The sequence below is a fragment of the Sciurus vulgaris genome, assembly GCF_902686455.1.
Source record: "Sciurus vulgaris genome assembly, chromosome: 3".
NCBI classification, from domain to species: Eukaryota; Metazoa; Chordata; class Mammalia; order Rodentia; family Sciuridae; genus Sciurus; species Sciurus vulgaris.
The window spans coordinates 52159438-52176132 of NC_136463.1; the positions used below are offsets into that span (position 1 = coordinate 52159438).

Genomic DNA, 16695 nt, shown 5'->3' on the forward strand with positions numbered 1-16695 from the left:
CCTTTGCTTCATTACACACTTGCCCAACACCTTCATTTCTGTTCCCATCCTGTAAACCAGGAATGAGAGCTGTATAAGATTTAAGGGGGCACCCAAAGTCTCCATAGTCAAGATAAATAATACTTCATTTAAAAATGAAAATTGTTAGAAAGTCCCAAATGAACAAAATATCAACATTTTCAGATAAAGTCAAGGTTGGAGCCTACATTCACATGAGCTGGATTCCCTCCATTCCAGCCCTGGTGCCAATAAAACTTTATTAATAAATGTCCCATGGGTTATAGTTTGTGAATTTAACTTTTTAAATATTGCATTCAAGTATGATTTTCTTCAATCACTGAGTTTTTGTAGCTGTGAGTAGTTACATTGCTCTCATGCTGGCCAGGCTACAGAGTGTCCTTGAAAACAGTTGCCAGATAAAAGACAGGATGTACAGTTAAATTCAAATCTCAGATGAAGGAGTTCCCATGGGCTATACTTACACCTGAAGATTATTTGATTGCCTGAAATTCAAATGTAGTAGCATATCATGTATTTTTATTTGCTCAATCTGGCAGCCCCACTTGAGAAGTATCACACTGGCACCCCCTAAGACGGTATTTAGTTCCATAGCAACATGCCCCACCCACATACACATGCATTGTACATACTACGTGAGCAACACTCCTGGACATCAGCACAATGTGTCCAGAGGCTTTTCCTTGCTTGGTCTTCATTCACCATCTGGCTTTGTAGTTTCAGACACTGAGTCTGACCTCAACTGCCTGACCCTCCTGGCCTCCACAGATTAGGTTCTGGTATCCAGCTCAGAGTTCCCATCAGCAGGACAGGTTCCACAGTGACAGCCGACGTAGAGCCCTGGGCCTTCAGCTCTCAGTGTCACTCTCCACATATCCGGATTCAGTCAGTGCTTTTGCTTTACCTGGGCCCCCTCTGACGTTCAGCATCCATCTGGGGAGTAGGATCCTTATCAGTAGGGACTGGAATCAGAAAGAACAGCAATAAACCTCCCAGAGCAGGAGGCCGGGCCATTAATGCATCAATGGCAAACTAAGTATGGAGGGCATCTCCAGGCCCAATGTAGAGCAGGTCAGAAAAACAGGTGAGGCCAAAAAGAACAGAAGGGGACCAATGATGACATTCAGAAGGTGCCAGGGAACTGGGACCAATTGTCTGAGGAGGGATGAAGTTGTACCCAATGGAACTTCTGATCACAGAGAGAGAGGTGAGAGGGAGAGAGGGAGACAAGGCCACAGAAGAAAAACAGGAGAGAAGCAAGGAGTAAGTGGAGCCTGGTGGACAACATGGGATCATTCACTGTCCAAGGAGGGCAGGTACATCCCAGTTGAAGTATGGATGCAAACACCTCACTGCACCCTGCTGTGGGCCAGGCCTGGGGTCTTTCAGCTCCCTCTCCACTGCCTCGTGTTTCCCAAGAGTGAAATTGCATCTGAATTACCTGGGATGCTTGTTAGCTCCAATTCCTGGCCATCATCCCAGACTCCCTCTCTTAGAATCTCAGTGAGGAGCCTAGGCTTCAGCATTTAAAAAGCTTCCTAGGGGGTTCCTATGCACCCTAAACCCAATCTCAGATGAAAGCCAAGTACTGTGAGGAGAAAAGGAAGAGATAACTGGTTTGACTCTATTTAACAAGAGAATTCTTCTCATCCTGGGGTTCTGTTCACTTGAATTTGGGGCCAGGCCCCAAGGACTGGTGGTCACTCTGGAAATACACCAGTGGGGGTTACTAGATGACAAGGACAGGCAGAAGCTGTGAGCATTACACAGCTTCATCTATGCAAAGTCTGAAGAACAAGAAGACTGACTTGACATCAGAGTGGGCATAGTGAGCAGGGAAGTGAAGTGATCCTGTGCCAAGGAACATCCATCATGCATCCCAAGTTTTCTCAAAGTCCCCACTGCAGATCTGGAGTCCCCTGCCTAGATCTCACTCTCTTCCAGAATCTCCTCCATGGTGTTGGCCAGGGTGAAGTCCCCCTCACTGCTCTCAGACAGGCTGCTGCCACGGGGCCAGGCTGTGTGGTTCCGGTGAGGATGGGCACCCAGCTCCCCCAGGCCCCGTGTGGCCAGGTGACAGCCATCAGGTGAGGACTGCAGCTTCTGAAGTGTCTCAGCACCATCTCCATCTGACAGCTTCTTAGGACATTTCCCCAGGAGCCGGAAGTTCTTCCCCAGGACCCAGGCGCCACAGCCTGAGTGGCGGGCCAGCAAGAATCGGACCCAGAACTTCCGCAGTTCAGCCTTCACCTGCCAGGTGAGACAAAGGTAAGGTTATAGTCTTGACATCATTTACTCACGTGTCTGTTCAGTAAAATGTTTATTGAGTAGCTACTCCAGGCTGTCCTGGGAAATTTACTTTCTAAGTGGTAAAGACAAACAAAGAGAAGCAAACATATAAGCTTTGCAGATGATAACTGCAGATGAGACTGTTAACCAGGACAACTTGGTAAGTAGTGTTAAATGAAGATTACAGGAGGCCATGGTTTTGCTCTAAGCTCTTGCCCTGGGCCCCAACAGACTAGACGAAAAATCAAGATGGAGTCACCCATGCTGAAGTTCCACTTCACCAAACCAAAACTTATTTGCTCTTCAGGAGAAAGAGATTACAGTCAAACTTCCCAAACAGACCAGGTTCAATTGATCTGTTTAATGAAGCTTTCTCTGCCTTCACCCTCACACAAAAAGTTAACCTGATATAATCTGATGTTAACCAATCAGTTGTTTTTCTACCGTTCTGTCTACTCCTTGTAAGGAAAGGAACTTTGAAGACTGCTTTCTTCTGCCTTCCTCCATAAAACTAATGCCCTCTGCTCAGACCACTGATGCACTTACAACATTTTATTGAATGAAATATTGCCCAATTTTAGAACTGCAAATAAAGCCAAGTAAGATATTTCAATTAAATTGTTGCCATTTTTGTCATCTGATGGGAGATTAAGAGCTATGGTGTTCAGGAAGGGACTCTGGTGGCATTTGAACTGAAACTTGCCTAATGGACAAGGAGCCCTCGCATGAAGATAGAGAAGCAGTAGTGAGCAAAACAAAAGAGGGTTTTTGCTCTGGAGAGCTTAAATTTTAGTTGGAGGAGACAAAAACATATACTTAAGCCTGGAGTGGAGGGAAGGTAAAATAAAAGGGGCTTGAAATTTTACCAGCTCCTAAAAACCAGAGAAAACACCTGTTCTGCCCCTTCTCCCTTCAAGCCTTTTCCTAGATGCTACAGTTTGATGGTGAATATCTCCCAAGACTGATGTGTTGAAGGTTTGGTCTCCAGCCTGTGGTACTGTTATGATGTGGTGGAAACTTTGAGAGGCGGGGCCTCGCAGGAGGAAGGTAGGTCACTGGGAACGGCCACTTGGATATTGGGACCCCAGCCTTCCTTACCCCCTCTCTCTGCCTCCTGGCCACCATGAAATTAGCAGTTCATTCCACCATGCCCTCCCAGCATGATGTGCTGCCTTGTCACAGACACAATGGCAAAGGGGCCAAGCAACCATGGACTGAAACCTCTGCAACCATGAGCCAAAATAAACCTTTCCTTATTTTTAAGTAGATTGTCTCAGGTATTTGTTATAGTAACAGAAAGCTGCCCAACACCAGGAAAACAAAAAGTTGTTTAGGGCCATGCAATAATATTAATAAAAATTGTAGTTCCCAGGTATTGAAACTTTACTATCTGCTCAGCATACTCAGGGCATCACTATAAGGTAAGGACATTGTTATTCCCATATTGCAGATGAGGAAACTGAGGCTAAGACGCAGTGACCTGTCTAACTCACAGAGTTCCTAAGTGGGTGAACCAAGGCTTAGATCCAGATTTCTGGATTCATGCTTATTTCCTCCATCACACTTTAATCCTAGCACATCTCTAGCAGGACCAGGCCTGGGTTCTGAGTTTTTACACACACTTCATGACACCTTTCCCATTCGTCTAAGGTGTCTTCTGTTCTTTCTACTGGATGTTCACAATACAAATTTGTTCATGAGAGTCACAGTTACACCATTTCATACACAGAAACCTCTGAGGACAGTAGGATGCCAGCCTCAGCCTCACCAGATGCTGGGATGGCAACATGGAAAACATACCTCTCCATTGACAAAGCCATACTGCAAGGCCACAAGGAACCCCTGGAACAAAAGGAAGATGCGATGTGAACTCTGACTGGGTAGAAATATCTGATAATTACCAGCAAAGCGCAAGAGACCCCCAGAAGAGGCATGCAACCACATTACTTACACTAACTACAGTTAGTCATACTGGTTTTGCTAACTTGGATTTCTAAGGCATCTCCTCTTACTTTGGCATCTACCACCCATACCAGCCTACACATTTGCTTTGGTGGTGAAGGGTATCCATAGGTCAAAGATGATTGAATCCCCATAAATCAATTACATGAATCCCAGGAAGGCTTCTATCCCACTTCTACTTGTCTATGGTGGTCATTGGCTAATTTATTTTGCCTAACTTGCATTCTTTCTTTTTGGAATCTAATCCTCTCCTACTTTCTGGGCCTCTGGCATGGCTGTCAATCACATGGTCTCCATTTTCTAGAATGACTACCACCTCAATAATTGGTCCAAATTGGCCAAGCAGGGCCAGTCAGAGTACTTTTTACTGGGAAAGAGGGCAGTGCAGCACTGTCTCATTTTCCATCTTTATAGACAATGTAAACCCAGTGATACTGCTAGAATCTTCCCAGCTACATGGGGAGAGCCCATCTGAACATGAAGCCAACACAGAAGAAAGCAGAAGCCAGAGAGATGGTGAGAGACAGATTTCTGATGATATTGTTTGAGAACCTGGATTCAGATGTCTAGTCCTAAATTTTTCACTTATGTAACATAATATATACCCTTTTCTCTCATCAGAACATTTCTTTTGAAAAGATTATTTCCAATCTCTGGTTTCCCATTACACTTAGAATAAAATAAACTCCCTAGCCACAAAAGGTCCTAGGTGATCTAGGCTCTGTGTCTCTGTGTTGCTGATTTCATCTTATGCACGTTTTCCTTCGGCCACTATATTCCAGCAACAGGAGCATGAGCTTGTCAAGTTCATACATTAATATTGTAGATTGTAAATGCACTTAGTATCATTATTTTTAAAACTGATGCACATACACATCAATCAGAAATTTTCTCGGTTGCAAGGCTAAACATAATCATGATCACAGAAACAAAGAGGTAGGATTTTTCCTCTCATAATAATGATGACTAATTCATTCATTAGTATTCAAACAAGCTTAAAGAATATGTTCCACTCCTCTGGACTTCAGAATCATTAATATTTATGTTCAGATTCCCTATTCTCACTCAGCTGGATGATGGTGGGTAAGTTGGATGTGCTTGTCAGTAGAAGGCCTCGATCTCTCTCTACAGAGCTGCTTGAGTGTCCTCTTGATGTGACAGCTGGTTTCCCCCAGAGGGAGCGATCCAAGAGAGCAAAGCAGAAGCTGCAACCCATTTTATGACCTAGTCTTAGAAGTCACACACCATCATGTCTACAACATTCTGATCATCACATTGGTCAACCCTATTCGATGTGGAAGGAGACTAACAAGGGGCATGTATAGCCATTGAAGGACATTTGGAGACTGGTTACCACAGTTCACCTCTTCTCAAAGCCCTTTGCACTTCCTGTTTTCTGGATGCTTTTCCCTCAAACTTCTGCCTAACTAACTGCTTAAAATCCAGATCTTAGCTCACATATCACCAAAAAGAGGTCTTTCCAGGTCACCTAAATCACTTTCACAGCAGTCTATTTTATACATTCTTAATACCAATATTATTGTAATTTGTCCAGTTAGTTATTATCTATCCCTCTCTGTCTCACGTGCAGTAAGACTAGCATCCTTATCTTGGCTTTTCACTATCAGAGCCCCGGCATCTGAAACAATGCCGAGCATTTAATAGGAACACAAACAATATTTGTTGAATGAAAGAGTGAGTGAGTGAACCAATTAATGGGTTGAGATCCACAATTAAGAGTTTTGCCTTGTACAATATCAACCCAATTCTAAAACATGGCAAGATGGTTTCTTCTTTATTCTCCTCTTAGTTATTTACAATTGTGGACCCAAGGATTATAATGAAAAGACTATAAATCACCATATAATATTTTCATTTGCAAACCATTTGTCTTGGGGAAATTTCAACAAAGGGATAATCCCTTGAATTTGGAAAATTTTCCTGGATTCCCCCTATAACTGCCAAAGTCTGGAATCAAAGATACTTCAGTTAATGTTTATTTCCATTGATTCCCCTGACTTTGATGCTTCCTGATTTTCTGAACAGCCACCTGTGAGAACCTGCACACCCAGAGTTTTCTTAATTTCCATGAAGGGCTGTGGAATTTGGGCTAAGTGCCTGGTATATCTGAGCTGGATGTGTGTTTGGGACCCAAGTACTTGAGTGTTTGTGGGAAGAGTCTCACAAAAGGCCAGAACCCATCAGGAAAGGACACATCTCCAACTGAACGGTGAAGGTCCCAATGGTAGGCTGACTCTTCTTACATCTCTTGATAATAATTAAGTTATTATTAAGGTTTTTCTGCTCTTCCTTGTGTAAGCTTTTGTTGGTACGTCACTTTTGGAGCCTGGTCAGGCACCTCCATGCTGGTTATTGCAACATCAGGCATTTGCTCAGATTCTGCCTACTGATGTGGAATTTTCCTTCTCTTATGTACCTAGATGTTTCATGACTATAGCTCCTACATGGGAGCATCATGGTACTAATGAATCATTTCCACACATGCAATCACATCAGAGGTTCATAGCTGCCTTGCATAGTTGGCAGGACCTCTGGGCACATGACATAAGAACTGGCTTTCGATGTGCCAGAATTCTTATAAACAAGTTGGCTACGATAGGATTCCCATGACAAATGTGTCTTTTCACTTCCTCAGGTTCTTTCTTCATTATTGTAGGAATGTCCTGGAGTATGATTCTCATTCTAGGTAAAGTGACTGTGAAGACAAAAGGTCCCATAGATCACATGTTTTTTGCATCATTTGCCACCAGGGCTTGGCCATCTCTCCATAAGTCCATTGATAACACAAGGCTGGTGAAACTCCATTATGGTTTGGATATGAGGTGTCTCCTAGATGCTCTTGTGTTAATGCAGGAATGTTCAGAGGTGAAGATGATTAGAATGTGAAAGTTGTAACCTGATCAGTTCATCCTAGTTTGAATGGACTGACTGGGTGGTAACTATAGACAGGTGGGTGTGGCTGGGAGAAGTGAGTCACGGGGACATGACCTAGAAGATTTCTTCTTCCCTGCAGCCCCCTCCCCTTTCTCTCTCTGCTTCCTGGCGCCATAAATGGAGCAGAGCTCCTTTGTCATGCCCTTCCACCATGTTGTTCTGCCTCATCTTGAGTTCAGAGCAATGGAGTCATCTGTCTATGGACAGAGACCTCTGAAACTGTGAATCCCAAATAATTTTCCTCCTCCGAGTTGTCAGTTATTTTGGTCACAGTGCTGAAACGTTAACTAAAATACTCCCCAAGCAGTAAATGTTTGGAAGAGTGAAGAACCCTCCAAAGCAGCAACAAAAGGAAGCTGTTAGGGCTAATGCTGTTCTTGCTGATTCCCATGGTAGAGTCACTAAGATATAACCCCACACCTGTGCCACCACATGTGTGCCTACCCATGCTTTCATTCTCCCTGATGGATTGGAGGGGAATACTGCCAGGTATTCAGAAGGTGGGAGACTTGCCCACACAGAAACCCTCAAGGTGTGTTTTCTGGACCAGTCCTTATAAAAAACAACCTGTAGACTCACTCTGCTTCCTCAAATTTAATCATTAAAAATAGTAAAATCATTCTTACTTTAAACCATACAGTTTTGGGGTGGTTTGTTACATAGCAATAGATGACCTAAAATATCCCTTTTGTCCAAGAATCTGATAGGCTAGGTTTCTTTCTTAGAAATCTACCCCACATAACTCCACATGAATTTTCTGGTCCTCAACTAGCCTTAGATGTGTGAGATCAGTTGATCAAGAGCTCATACTGATTGATCATGTCCTGGGGCTAGGGCCAGGGGAGGGCAGGGGTGAGAGGCCACCAAATACTTCTGATATATAACAGCTGCAGGATTTTGCCTTTGTTTTGTTTTTTTCCTCATTTGGAATTAACTTTTAAAGAAGATTAAGGCCAAGCAACACAGGAAACTCAAATTACTAAATCTTAGCTTTTGAAATCCCCCAAAAGACTGAAATATATTAAACATGTTTCCATAATGAAAAAAAAAAAAAATTTTTGCTTAGTCTCAGTTCAAAGCTACAAATAAGAAATCAGCTCCAACAGGACAGGGAACATACAACATTGTCAAACTGCCCAGAGCACATCTGAGGCTCTGTATCCTCCGTCTTTAGTAAGCAAAGCACATTTTCTCTGCTCTGTGCATAGAATCTCAGCACCTGACCCTATCTAGTGGCAATGGCTTCAAGACCTTGGTCTAAGGAACTTGATATCTCCTGATTAAAGATCCTGGTGGTATATAGTCAGGGTCTTAACTTCCAGATAAAAATCTCATCTTTGCCATGTGTTCTCTGAGTCTCAGTTCTTTTCTTTAAAATGCATATAACAACTTCTTCAATTCACATTGTGAAGATCCAATAAGATTGAAAGAGTTTCATATTAAACAGATATTTTGTAATGTACAATTTTAATTCCTTTTCTGGTACACTAACTACATTTTTTTAGGTATTTTCTTAGTATTTATTCCAGGAATTATAAAAATAAATATTCATATTAATATTAACTTTATTCTAGTCAAATATAAAAATTTTCTTCAAAGTTGCCCCATTTATTCATTGCCCTCTAGTGTTATTATTCTTATGTATACTAGATCTTAATGTGTTATAAACCAAATAACACAATTTATAATTATTATTTTATATAATCTTATGTATTTAAAATCAGTTAAGAGAATCTACCTTTTTCCACATTTTTTATTTCTTCATATGGATTTGAGTTACTATATATGGTTATAGTTCTTCAAAAGAAGAACTTCCTTTGAAACTTGTAGGAGTGTTTGCCAACATTCTCTCAGTCTTTGTTTATCTAAAAATGTTTTTATTTCACCTTCATCTTGGAACACAGTTTTAATGGTCAGAGAATTCTTGATTGACAAGTTTTGTTTTCCTTTCAGCATTTTCTTTTTTATTATTATTATTGTAAACAAATGGGGTACAACTTGTTTCTCTGGTTGTACATGAAGTAGAGACATACAATTTGTGTAATTATACATTTACATAGGGCAATGCTGTTTGATTTATTCTGTTATTTTTTCCTACCCCCACACCTCTCCCACCCCTCCCACCCCTCTTTTCCCTCTATACAGTTCCTACTTCCTCCATTCTTGCCTCCCTCCCACCCCCCATTATGTATCATCATCCACTTATCAGTGAGATCATTTGCCCTTTGGTTTTTTGAGAATGGCTTATCTCACTTAGCATGATATTCTTCAATTTCATCCATTTGCCTGCAAATGCCATAATTTTTTATTCTTTATGACTGAGTAATATTCCATTGTATATATATATAACACAGTTTCTTTATCCCTTCATCAATTGAAGGGCATCTAGGACTTAAAATCAGCATACTACAGTGATGCAGCCACATCAATGTTCAGAGCTGCTCAATTCACAATAATCAGATTGTGGAACCAAACTTTCAGCATTTTCAATGTGTCATACCTCTGACTTCTTGCCTCTCTTATTCAGTTAATTGTTGTGTTGGTTCTATTATGTAGCGAGTTATTATTCTCCATTACTTTCAAGACTTTCTTTTTGAGTTTATCTTTCAACAGTTTGACTATAATGTTTCCAGGTGTAAATCTCTTTGTTTTATGCTACTTGGAGATCATTGAGCTTCCTGGATGTACAGATTAATATTTTCCATCAAATTTGGGAAATTGTCATCTATTATTTCTCCAATATTTTTTCTACCCCCTTTCCATTTATTCCTGTCCTTCTGGAACTACCATATGTGTATGTTGGTATGCTTGATCACATTCCATAAGTCTCCACAGGTGTTATTTTTCTTCATTATGTTTTCTATTTGTCAGATTGGATAATCTCAAGTGACCTATTTTCAAGTTCATTAATTCCTTCTTCTACCTTAAATCTGAGAGTCTACTTTTCTAGTGAAATTTTCATGTCAGTCATTGCACTTTTCAACTCCAGAATTTACATTTAGTTCTTATTTTACAATTTCTCTCTTTTAATAGAAATTCTTTTGTGGATGAATTATTGTCATCATACTTTCCTTTAACTCTTTAAACATGATTTCCTTTCATTATTTGAACATATTTGTAATGGCTTCTTTGACATTGTTGTTGGCTAATTCCAACATCTGCATCCCTCAGAGAATTTCCATTGCCTGGTTTTTGTCCTGAATATGGACAGCTCTCTCTCTCTCTTTTTTTTTTTTTTTTTTTTTTTTCCCTTTGTACATCTTTTTTTTTCCTTTTGCCAGAGCTGGAAATTTTAAATATTACATTATAGTAATTCAGAATTCTGAGTCCACACTCTCCACCCCTGGTGTTCACACTCTCCACCCCTGGTGTGGTGGCCATTGTTTGTTGGGTTAGTAACTTTTCTGGACTATTTCTGTGTAATCCATCTCCCCTGCGGTATATAACCACTGATATCTGTTCATTTTTAAATTGTGGTATGTGCATGTGTGTAAGTGCATGCACACATTTTATCTATAAGACTTGTTTCCTGTGCTTCTTTAAAATAGATAGTTGGTTAGCCAATAATTGATCAAAATTATGCTCAACCATCTTGAGCCAGTAAGGCTCCAAAAACCTTTGTCAATGGGTCTACATGTTGCTTGGGGAACAAAATCCATAGAATTTATGAAATATCCCTGGTCTTTACTTTCTATCAGGCCCTCTCATGTCTCTTCTGTGTGTATACAGGAGCTCATATTCAGTCAGAGATGTGTGGATATACTTTCTGATCTGTCTTGAATATGTACGCATTCTTGTGCATCTATACAACCTTTTATTCCACCAGAGAGATATGTGGGAGTTTAACAAGATCCACTATCGTGGTCTTATTTATCAAATTTCCCTGTTAAATCTGTGGTTAGCCCACTAGTCCATTTTTTTTTTACCTATAAAGGACAGTAACTTCAGGTTGTGACATTGTCCTTACCTAGTCCCTTGCCACTGAGATCACTACTGTACTTGGCAATGCCTAGGCCTGTGAGATTTTTCTGCTTCCTTGTTCAAATCAAGTCAGCCCCCTTATGCAGTAAAGCTGCTTATTTTCATTAGAACTTCCTAGCTGATGGTGCAGGGGTTGGAGAACAAAAGCAGTCACAGCCAAATATGACACAGAATCCCATTGTTTTTAGTTCAGTAATCTTTCTTGAAAAAAACTTTGTCAACCTCTTCTATGTCTTTTGTTGATTGCTATTAACAGTTGTCAAATTTTATTTTTTTATTTTTTACTTTTTTGGGGGAGAGAATTTGTCATTTCTCCTCCATTCCAGCAAGTCCTGCTTCTACATTAGCATTTTGAAGTTTATTAATTCTAAGACCATTACTGTTGGGGCACTTTTGCTGTGTCCGTGCTTTTGGCACTTATCTGTTGCATTAGTGGTCTTTTCTAATGAGCCATGCTTCCCTGTATTCATGTCCCTGTGCAGTCCCCTCCTCTTCATCCTAGGCTCAGTCTATGACTCGCTTTAAAGATCAAAATGCAGAAGCATCAAGATGTCAGTTCCAGACCTAGACATTTAAAAACATGGCAGTTTCAGCTTTTTGTTCTTAGGTACCCTGAACTGCCACATAAGAACTTCAACCACTTTGTGGAAAGACCACAAGAAGAGAATATGTTAAAAGTGAGAGGCCCTAGGTGGGCACAGTGGCACACACCTGTAATCCCAGCAGCTGGGGAGGCTGAGGCAGGAGGATCGTGAGATCAAAGCCAGCCTCAGCAAAAGTAAGGTGTTAAGCAACTCAGTGAGACCCTGTCTCTAAATAAAATACAAAAATAGGGCTGGGGGTGTGGCTCAGTGGTTGAGTGTCCCTGAGTTCAAGCTCTGGTACTCCCTACCCCCAGAAAATAAAAAAGCAAGCGAGAAGTCCTAAGACCATATGGAGGTCAGGAAGGTAGTTGGAAGTAGGAAATGAGGCCAGAAATTTGACAAATGAGGCCAGTCCCAGTTTAAGTCTCTACTGTGTGTGAAGAAACCATCATAGAAGCACCAGCTCCCACAGGTTCACAGGAGCAAAGGTTAGCCAACCCTACTATGTCCTACCTGGACTCTGACTTCCAGCATTATGAGAGGAAAAAAATGAAGATCATCTTAAGTTACTAAGTCATAGACAGTTTAAGTAATAACCAAAATGTTCAGATAACTTAATGACAGTCAGCCTCTGGGTTTTAGTTTCATCCCATACACATCTGTCAGGTTCAAGAACTTCCTGGTGTGGTCCTATGCCTCCTTTACCCAAGTTGTATTGTGTCTCATGTACACATCATGTCTGAAGCCCAGACAAGAATCACTTTGCTCAATGCTCTGCAGAGAACCCAGCAAAAATAGGCCCTTAATAAAAGGCTTCATGTTCACACACTCAGCTAATATGATGATGAGTCACACTACCTATTACAGTCCAAGAACAAACTCTCTTCCCTTCTGAGTCACCGAATCATGCTGTCAGAATCAAGGCAACATCTCCCATCTGCATGCCCTTTTAATGCTAAGGGTCTTCACCAATAAAGCCTGCTGATGCTGATGTGGGTTCTCCATTCTGAGCCCACTTAGATCACATGCAGTTTATTTTCTCCCAAATCAAGGCATCACAGTCAGACTCCTACTTACATGGAAGGAGCTCAATGTCAATTGAATGAAGAGTCGTATGAGTTTCGAAAATCCTTGAATTTGGTCATCAGTGATGAAAGAGAAGAGGATCTCGTGGACACCCAATAAAGGAATGAGGACCAGTGTTGATTTTGCCAGTCTGCAAATGACAACCAAATAACCATCTGAGGGCCACACTGGGACTATGCAGCATTTCCTGCTCTTTGGTGTATGTCTTTATCATATTGATGAATACTTGATTTTTCAGTTGGTCTCTGACTACACATTTAATGCTTATGGGTCTTATTTACTGTTGCATCCCTACACATGGTAGATGCTCAGGAAACATGAATGGAATGAATAAATGCATATATGAATGAATGACTCCTCCCATACAGGTTTATCCTATGTATATAGATATTAATGTGTTGCTTGACAGGTAGATTGCACGCAAGTAGCTGCCACACCAAGACTCACCCTTCCCAGGTTTGACGGTTTTCTTATTGCATGGCTAGCAGATGTCTCTATCACTTTTTCTACTCAGGACTTTCAATGTCAGGACTTTAAATGTCAGCCTGAGAATGGAGAGAAAATGAGTTGCCCAGGATCACAAAACCTAAGTGGCAAATCCCAGCTTAGAGGTGGGGCCTCTGACAACCTCAGGCCCTGCATACTCCAAGCTAGGCTTTGCCCTTGGTCCTGAGGCAACCCTCAAACCTGTAAGGGCTACAGGAAATGAAAAGCTGATCCTCCTCATAAAAAGTGCTGTATGAAGGTTTACTGCTGAATACAGTCTACACAAAAAAGACAAACATTCCTTTGTACCACCCACGTGTAAAGTGCACAGCTGGGACTCAAACACTCCAGACTGGTGAATCCCAAATGTGGCTGACTAGTAAAATTCCTTACAGAGCTTTTAAAATATATCCAGTGGGTCCTCCAAATATGTGGGTTCCACATTGGTGAATTCAACCGAGGGTGGGAATTTTTTTTTAATTTTGTCTACACCAAATATGCACAGACATTTTTCTTGTCATTAGTCTCTAAACAATACAGGATTGCAACTATTGATAAGCATTTACATTGTTTTAGGTATGAGAAGTAATCTAGAGTATTTCAAGTATTTGGGAAGATGGGCAGGTAGCAAATGCTATGTTATTTTTATGTAAGGAACTTGAACATCTGTGGATTTTAGTATCATTGGGGGATCCTGGAAGCAAACCTCCATGAATACCAAGGGATGCTTCCTGGGCCTGTGTCAACTCCCTGAATCCAAACCTCTGGAGTTTGAGTCCTGAGACTGAATTTTTAAAGAAATTCCCATAGGATACTGATAAATAGCTAAGTTTGGAAATGACTGCTCTTTACTATTGAGCTGTTTCTTAATTTGAAACTAATCACATTAGCAAAGGTGACTCATATTCAGGGTACAAACAAAGCTATTGTCTAATAGGCATTGGAAAAAAGGAGATTAATTGCAATGTGTTTTCAGTCACTTCTCTAAGCCCCCAGAGGTAGAGATGTAGAAACTCAGAATGTCATCAAGAGTTAACAGGCAGTTCTTCAGGAAGGTTGAACTCTATCCAAATAAAAGTTTACTAGAATCCTGAGTCTGAGACCCTTCCAAGGTAATGTCATCAATGAAACAAAAACCTTGCACTATATGCCCTTGAAGGATGTAAAGCCAGAAGAGGGGAGTAGAAGCCACCGTGCAGGAGTGACACCACCTGGCCATGTGGGTTTTGTGTCCCTGACCCTTGAGCTTCAGGGGAGGCCCATGTGTGGGGAGAGGAGCTGCAGGTCCTGGTTAGGTGGTTCTCCTGCGTGGAACTCAGTCTGCTCCCGCCCCCATTCCCATCCAAGTGGGAGTCCCTCTGCTAGGCAACAGTAACTCGTTTCTGAGGAGAGAATATTTCAAGAGGTCTCCCCCACCTCCTCTTCCTACTCCTGCTCCTTCTCCTCCTTCTCTTTCTTCTTCTTGTGCTGGGGATTGAATCCAGGCCCTTAGCATTCTAAGCCGACACTCTTATCATTGATCATTGAGCAATATCCACAGAGCCTAAGAGGTTTTTTTTTTTTTTTTTTTTTTTTTTTTTTTTTTTTTTTGTCTTATTTTGAAATTTGCAGGAGTGTTTTAAAGGTCGCAAAATGGTGATCATAGGTTGGATTTGACCTGCAGACAGTTTTGCTTAAATTACATAGTGATTTGATTTTTGCTATTAGAGACATCTTTAAGGAGATGTCAAAGCAAAGAAGTCCAGATTTTCATCTCTTGGAAACAGCACATTTGGGAGCCAAACTCCAACTTGGCAATCATTGGTCCTAGCTGGGTTGCGGCTCTCCCTTTAGAGGGAAACTGTGATCTTCAGCCCCCACCCAGCCTGTACTACTCACTTATGGTTTTTTTGTTGTTGGTTTTTTTTTTTTGTTTTTTTTTTTTGTACCAGGGATTGAACTCAGGGGCACTTGACCATTGAGCCACATCTCCAACCCTATTTTATTTAGAGACAGTGTCTCACTGAGTTGCTTAGTGCCTCCCTTTTGCTGAGGTTGGCTTTGAAATCACAATTCTCTTGCCTCAGCCTCCTGAGCCACTGGGATTACAGGCATGTGTCACTGCACCTGGTTTACTTATGTTCTTATTTGGCCTTTGCACCTGCCTGAATCTATGACTCTTGCTCTGGGCTATCTGGGTTTTAAGGACACATAGTCACATGCTTCCCTGTGGGTCATGTCTTACCATGAACTTATTCTGGGGCCACGTTATGGCACTGTGGGCTTTTAAAAAAATAAACTTTATATTTTGGAATGATTTCAGATTTACAGAAAAGTTGCAAAGGTATTACAGAGAGTTGCCACACAGCCTTCCCTCAGTTTCCCCTTTGTTAACCTATGCATGGCATGACCCATCTGCCAAACTCGGGAAGCCAACACAGGAATGTTACTAGTAATTAACTGCAGAATTTATTTGGATTTCACTGTTTTTCCACTTAATGTCCTTTTCACATTCCAGGATCCCACACTGAAATGAGTATGGAAGAAGAACCATCTTTTGGGTCATTTTAGTCACAATCACCCTCTGGATGCAAGAAGAGATTCTCCATTGCTCATGTTCTTCTAACTTCTCCTTAGACAAAACTACTATTTGTGATCCAACTCAGATGAGAATCCATAAATAGCCCCAGCAGTTTATTCCTATGAACTGTGTGTACACTTCTTTTTCATCCATAACCATTTGTTTATTGAAACAGAACAGTTTATTGTAGTCATTTAACTATTGGACAAATATTTATTGCACATCTGCTCTGGGTACATAAGTGGGTACGGTGGGGGTGGAAGAGTTGGAGATGAAGATGGCAGCATGCTGAGGCAGCTCTAGATCCGGGTTCAAATACCAGCATCACCAATTACTAGCAATGTGACCTTGGGCACATTATTTAACTTCCCTATTGGTTTCCTTATCTGTAAGGATAAGAGGATTATACTAATACTAGTATCCATCTGACAGGGTCATCATAAGGATTAAGCCAATAGCATGGGGTAAACCCCAGAATAAATAATATCTGATCATGATAAATGATCAATAAACTTAAGTTATCACTATTTTTAAAGAAGACATCCCTGCCCTTAAGTTGCTACAGCTTTAGTGATTTTGATCAATTTTTCTCCCATTCGTGATGTGTTTAGTCTGTAGTTGCTGATGGGGCTCAGAACTTGCTTCCTCAAAATATGGTAACTTGACTATTTTAAACTGAAAAATTTTGAGAAAACTACAGAAGCAGGAAGGTCACCCTTTAGTCTCTCCTCTACTTCTCTCCTAAGATCAGCTCAAAAATCTACAAAGCAGTTT

General features: G+C 41.1%; 1 protein-coding gene across 1 annotated transcript in view; it reads right to left on the reverse strand.

Annotated features, from left to right (window-relative positions):
• Positions 1 to 1137: 1137 nt before the first annotated feature.
• The window catches only part of GLP2R (glucagon like peptide 2 receptor), an 81662-nt gene continuing 66104 nt past the window's right edge, over positions 1138 to 16695 (reverse strand). The window contains exons 11-13 of the mRNA XM_079134368.1: positions 12867 to 13005; positions 4108 to 4149; positions 1138 to 2268 (exon numbers count right to left, since the gene is read on the reverse strand). Coding sequence (XP_078990494.1) covers positions 1942 to 2268; positions 4108 to 4149; positions 12867 to 13005 — 508 coding nt within the window. The 3' untranslated portion in view covers positions 1138 to 1941. The remainder of the gene's footprint in view (positions 2269 to 4107; positions 4150 to 12866; positions 13006 to 16695) is intronic.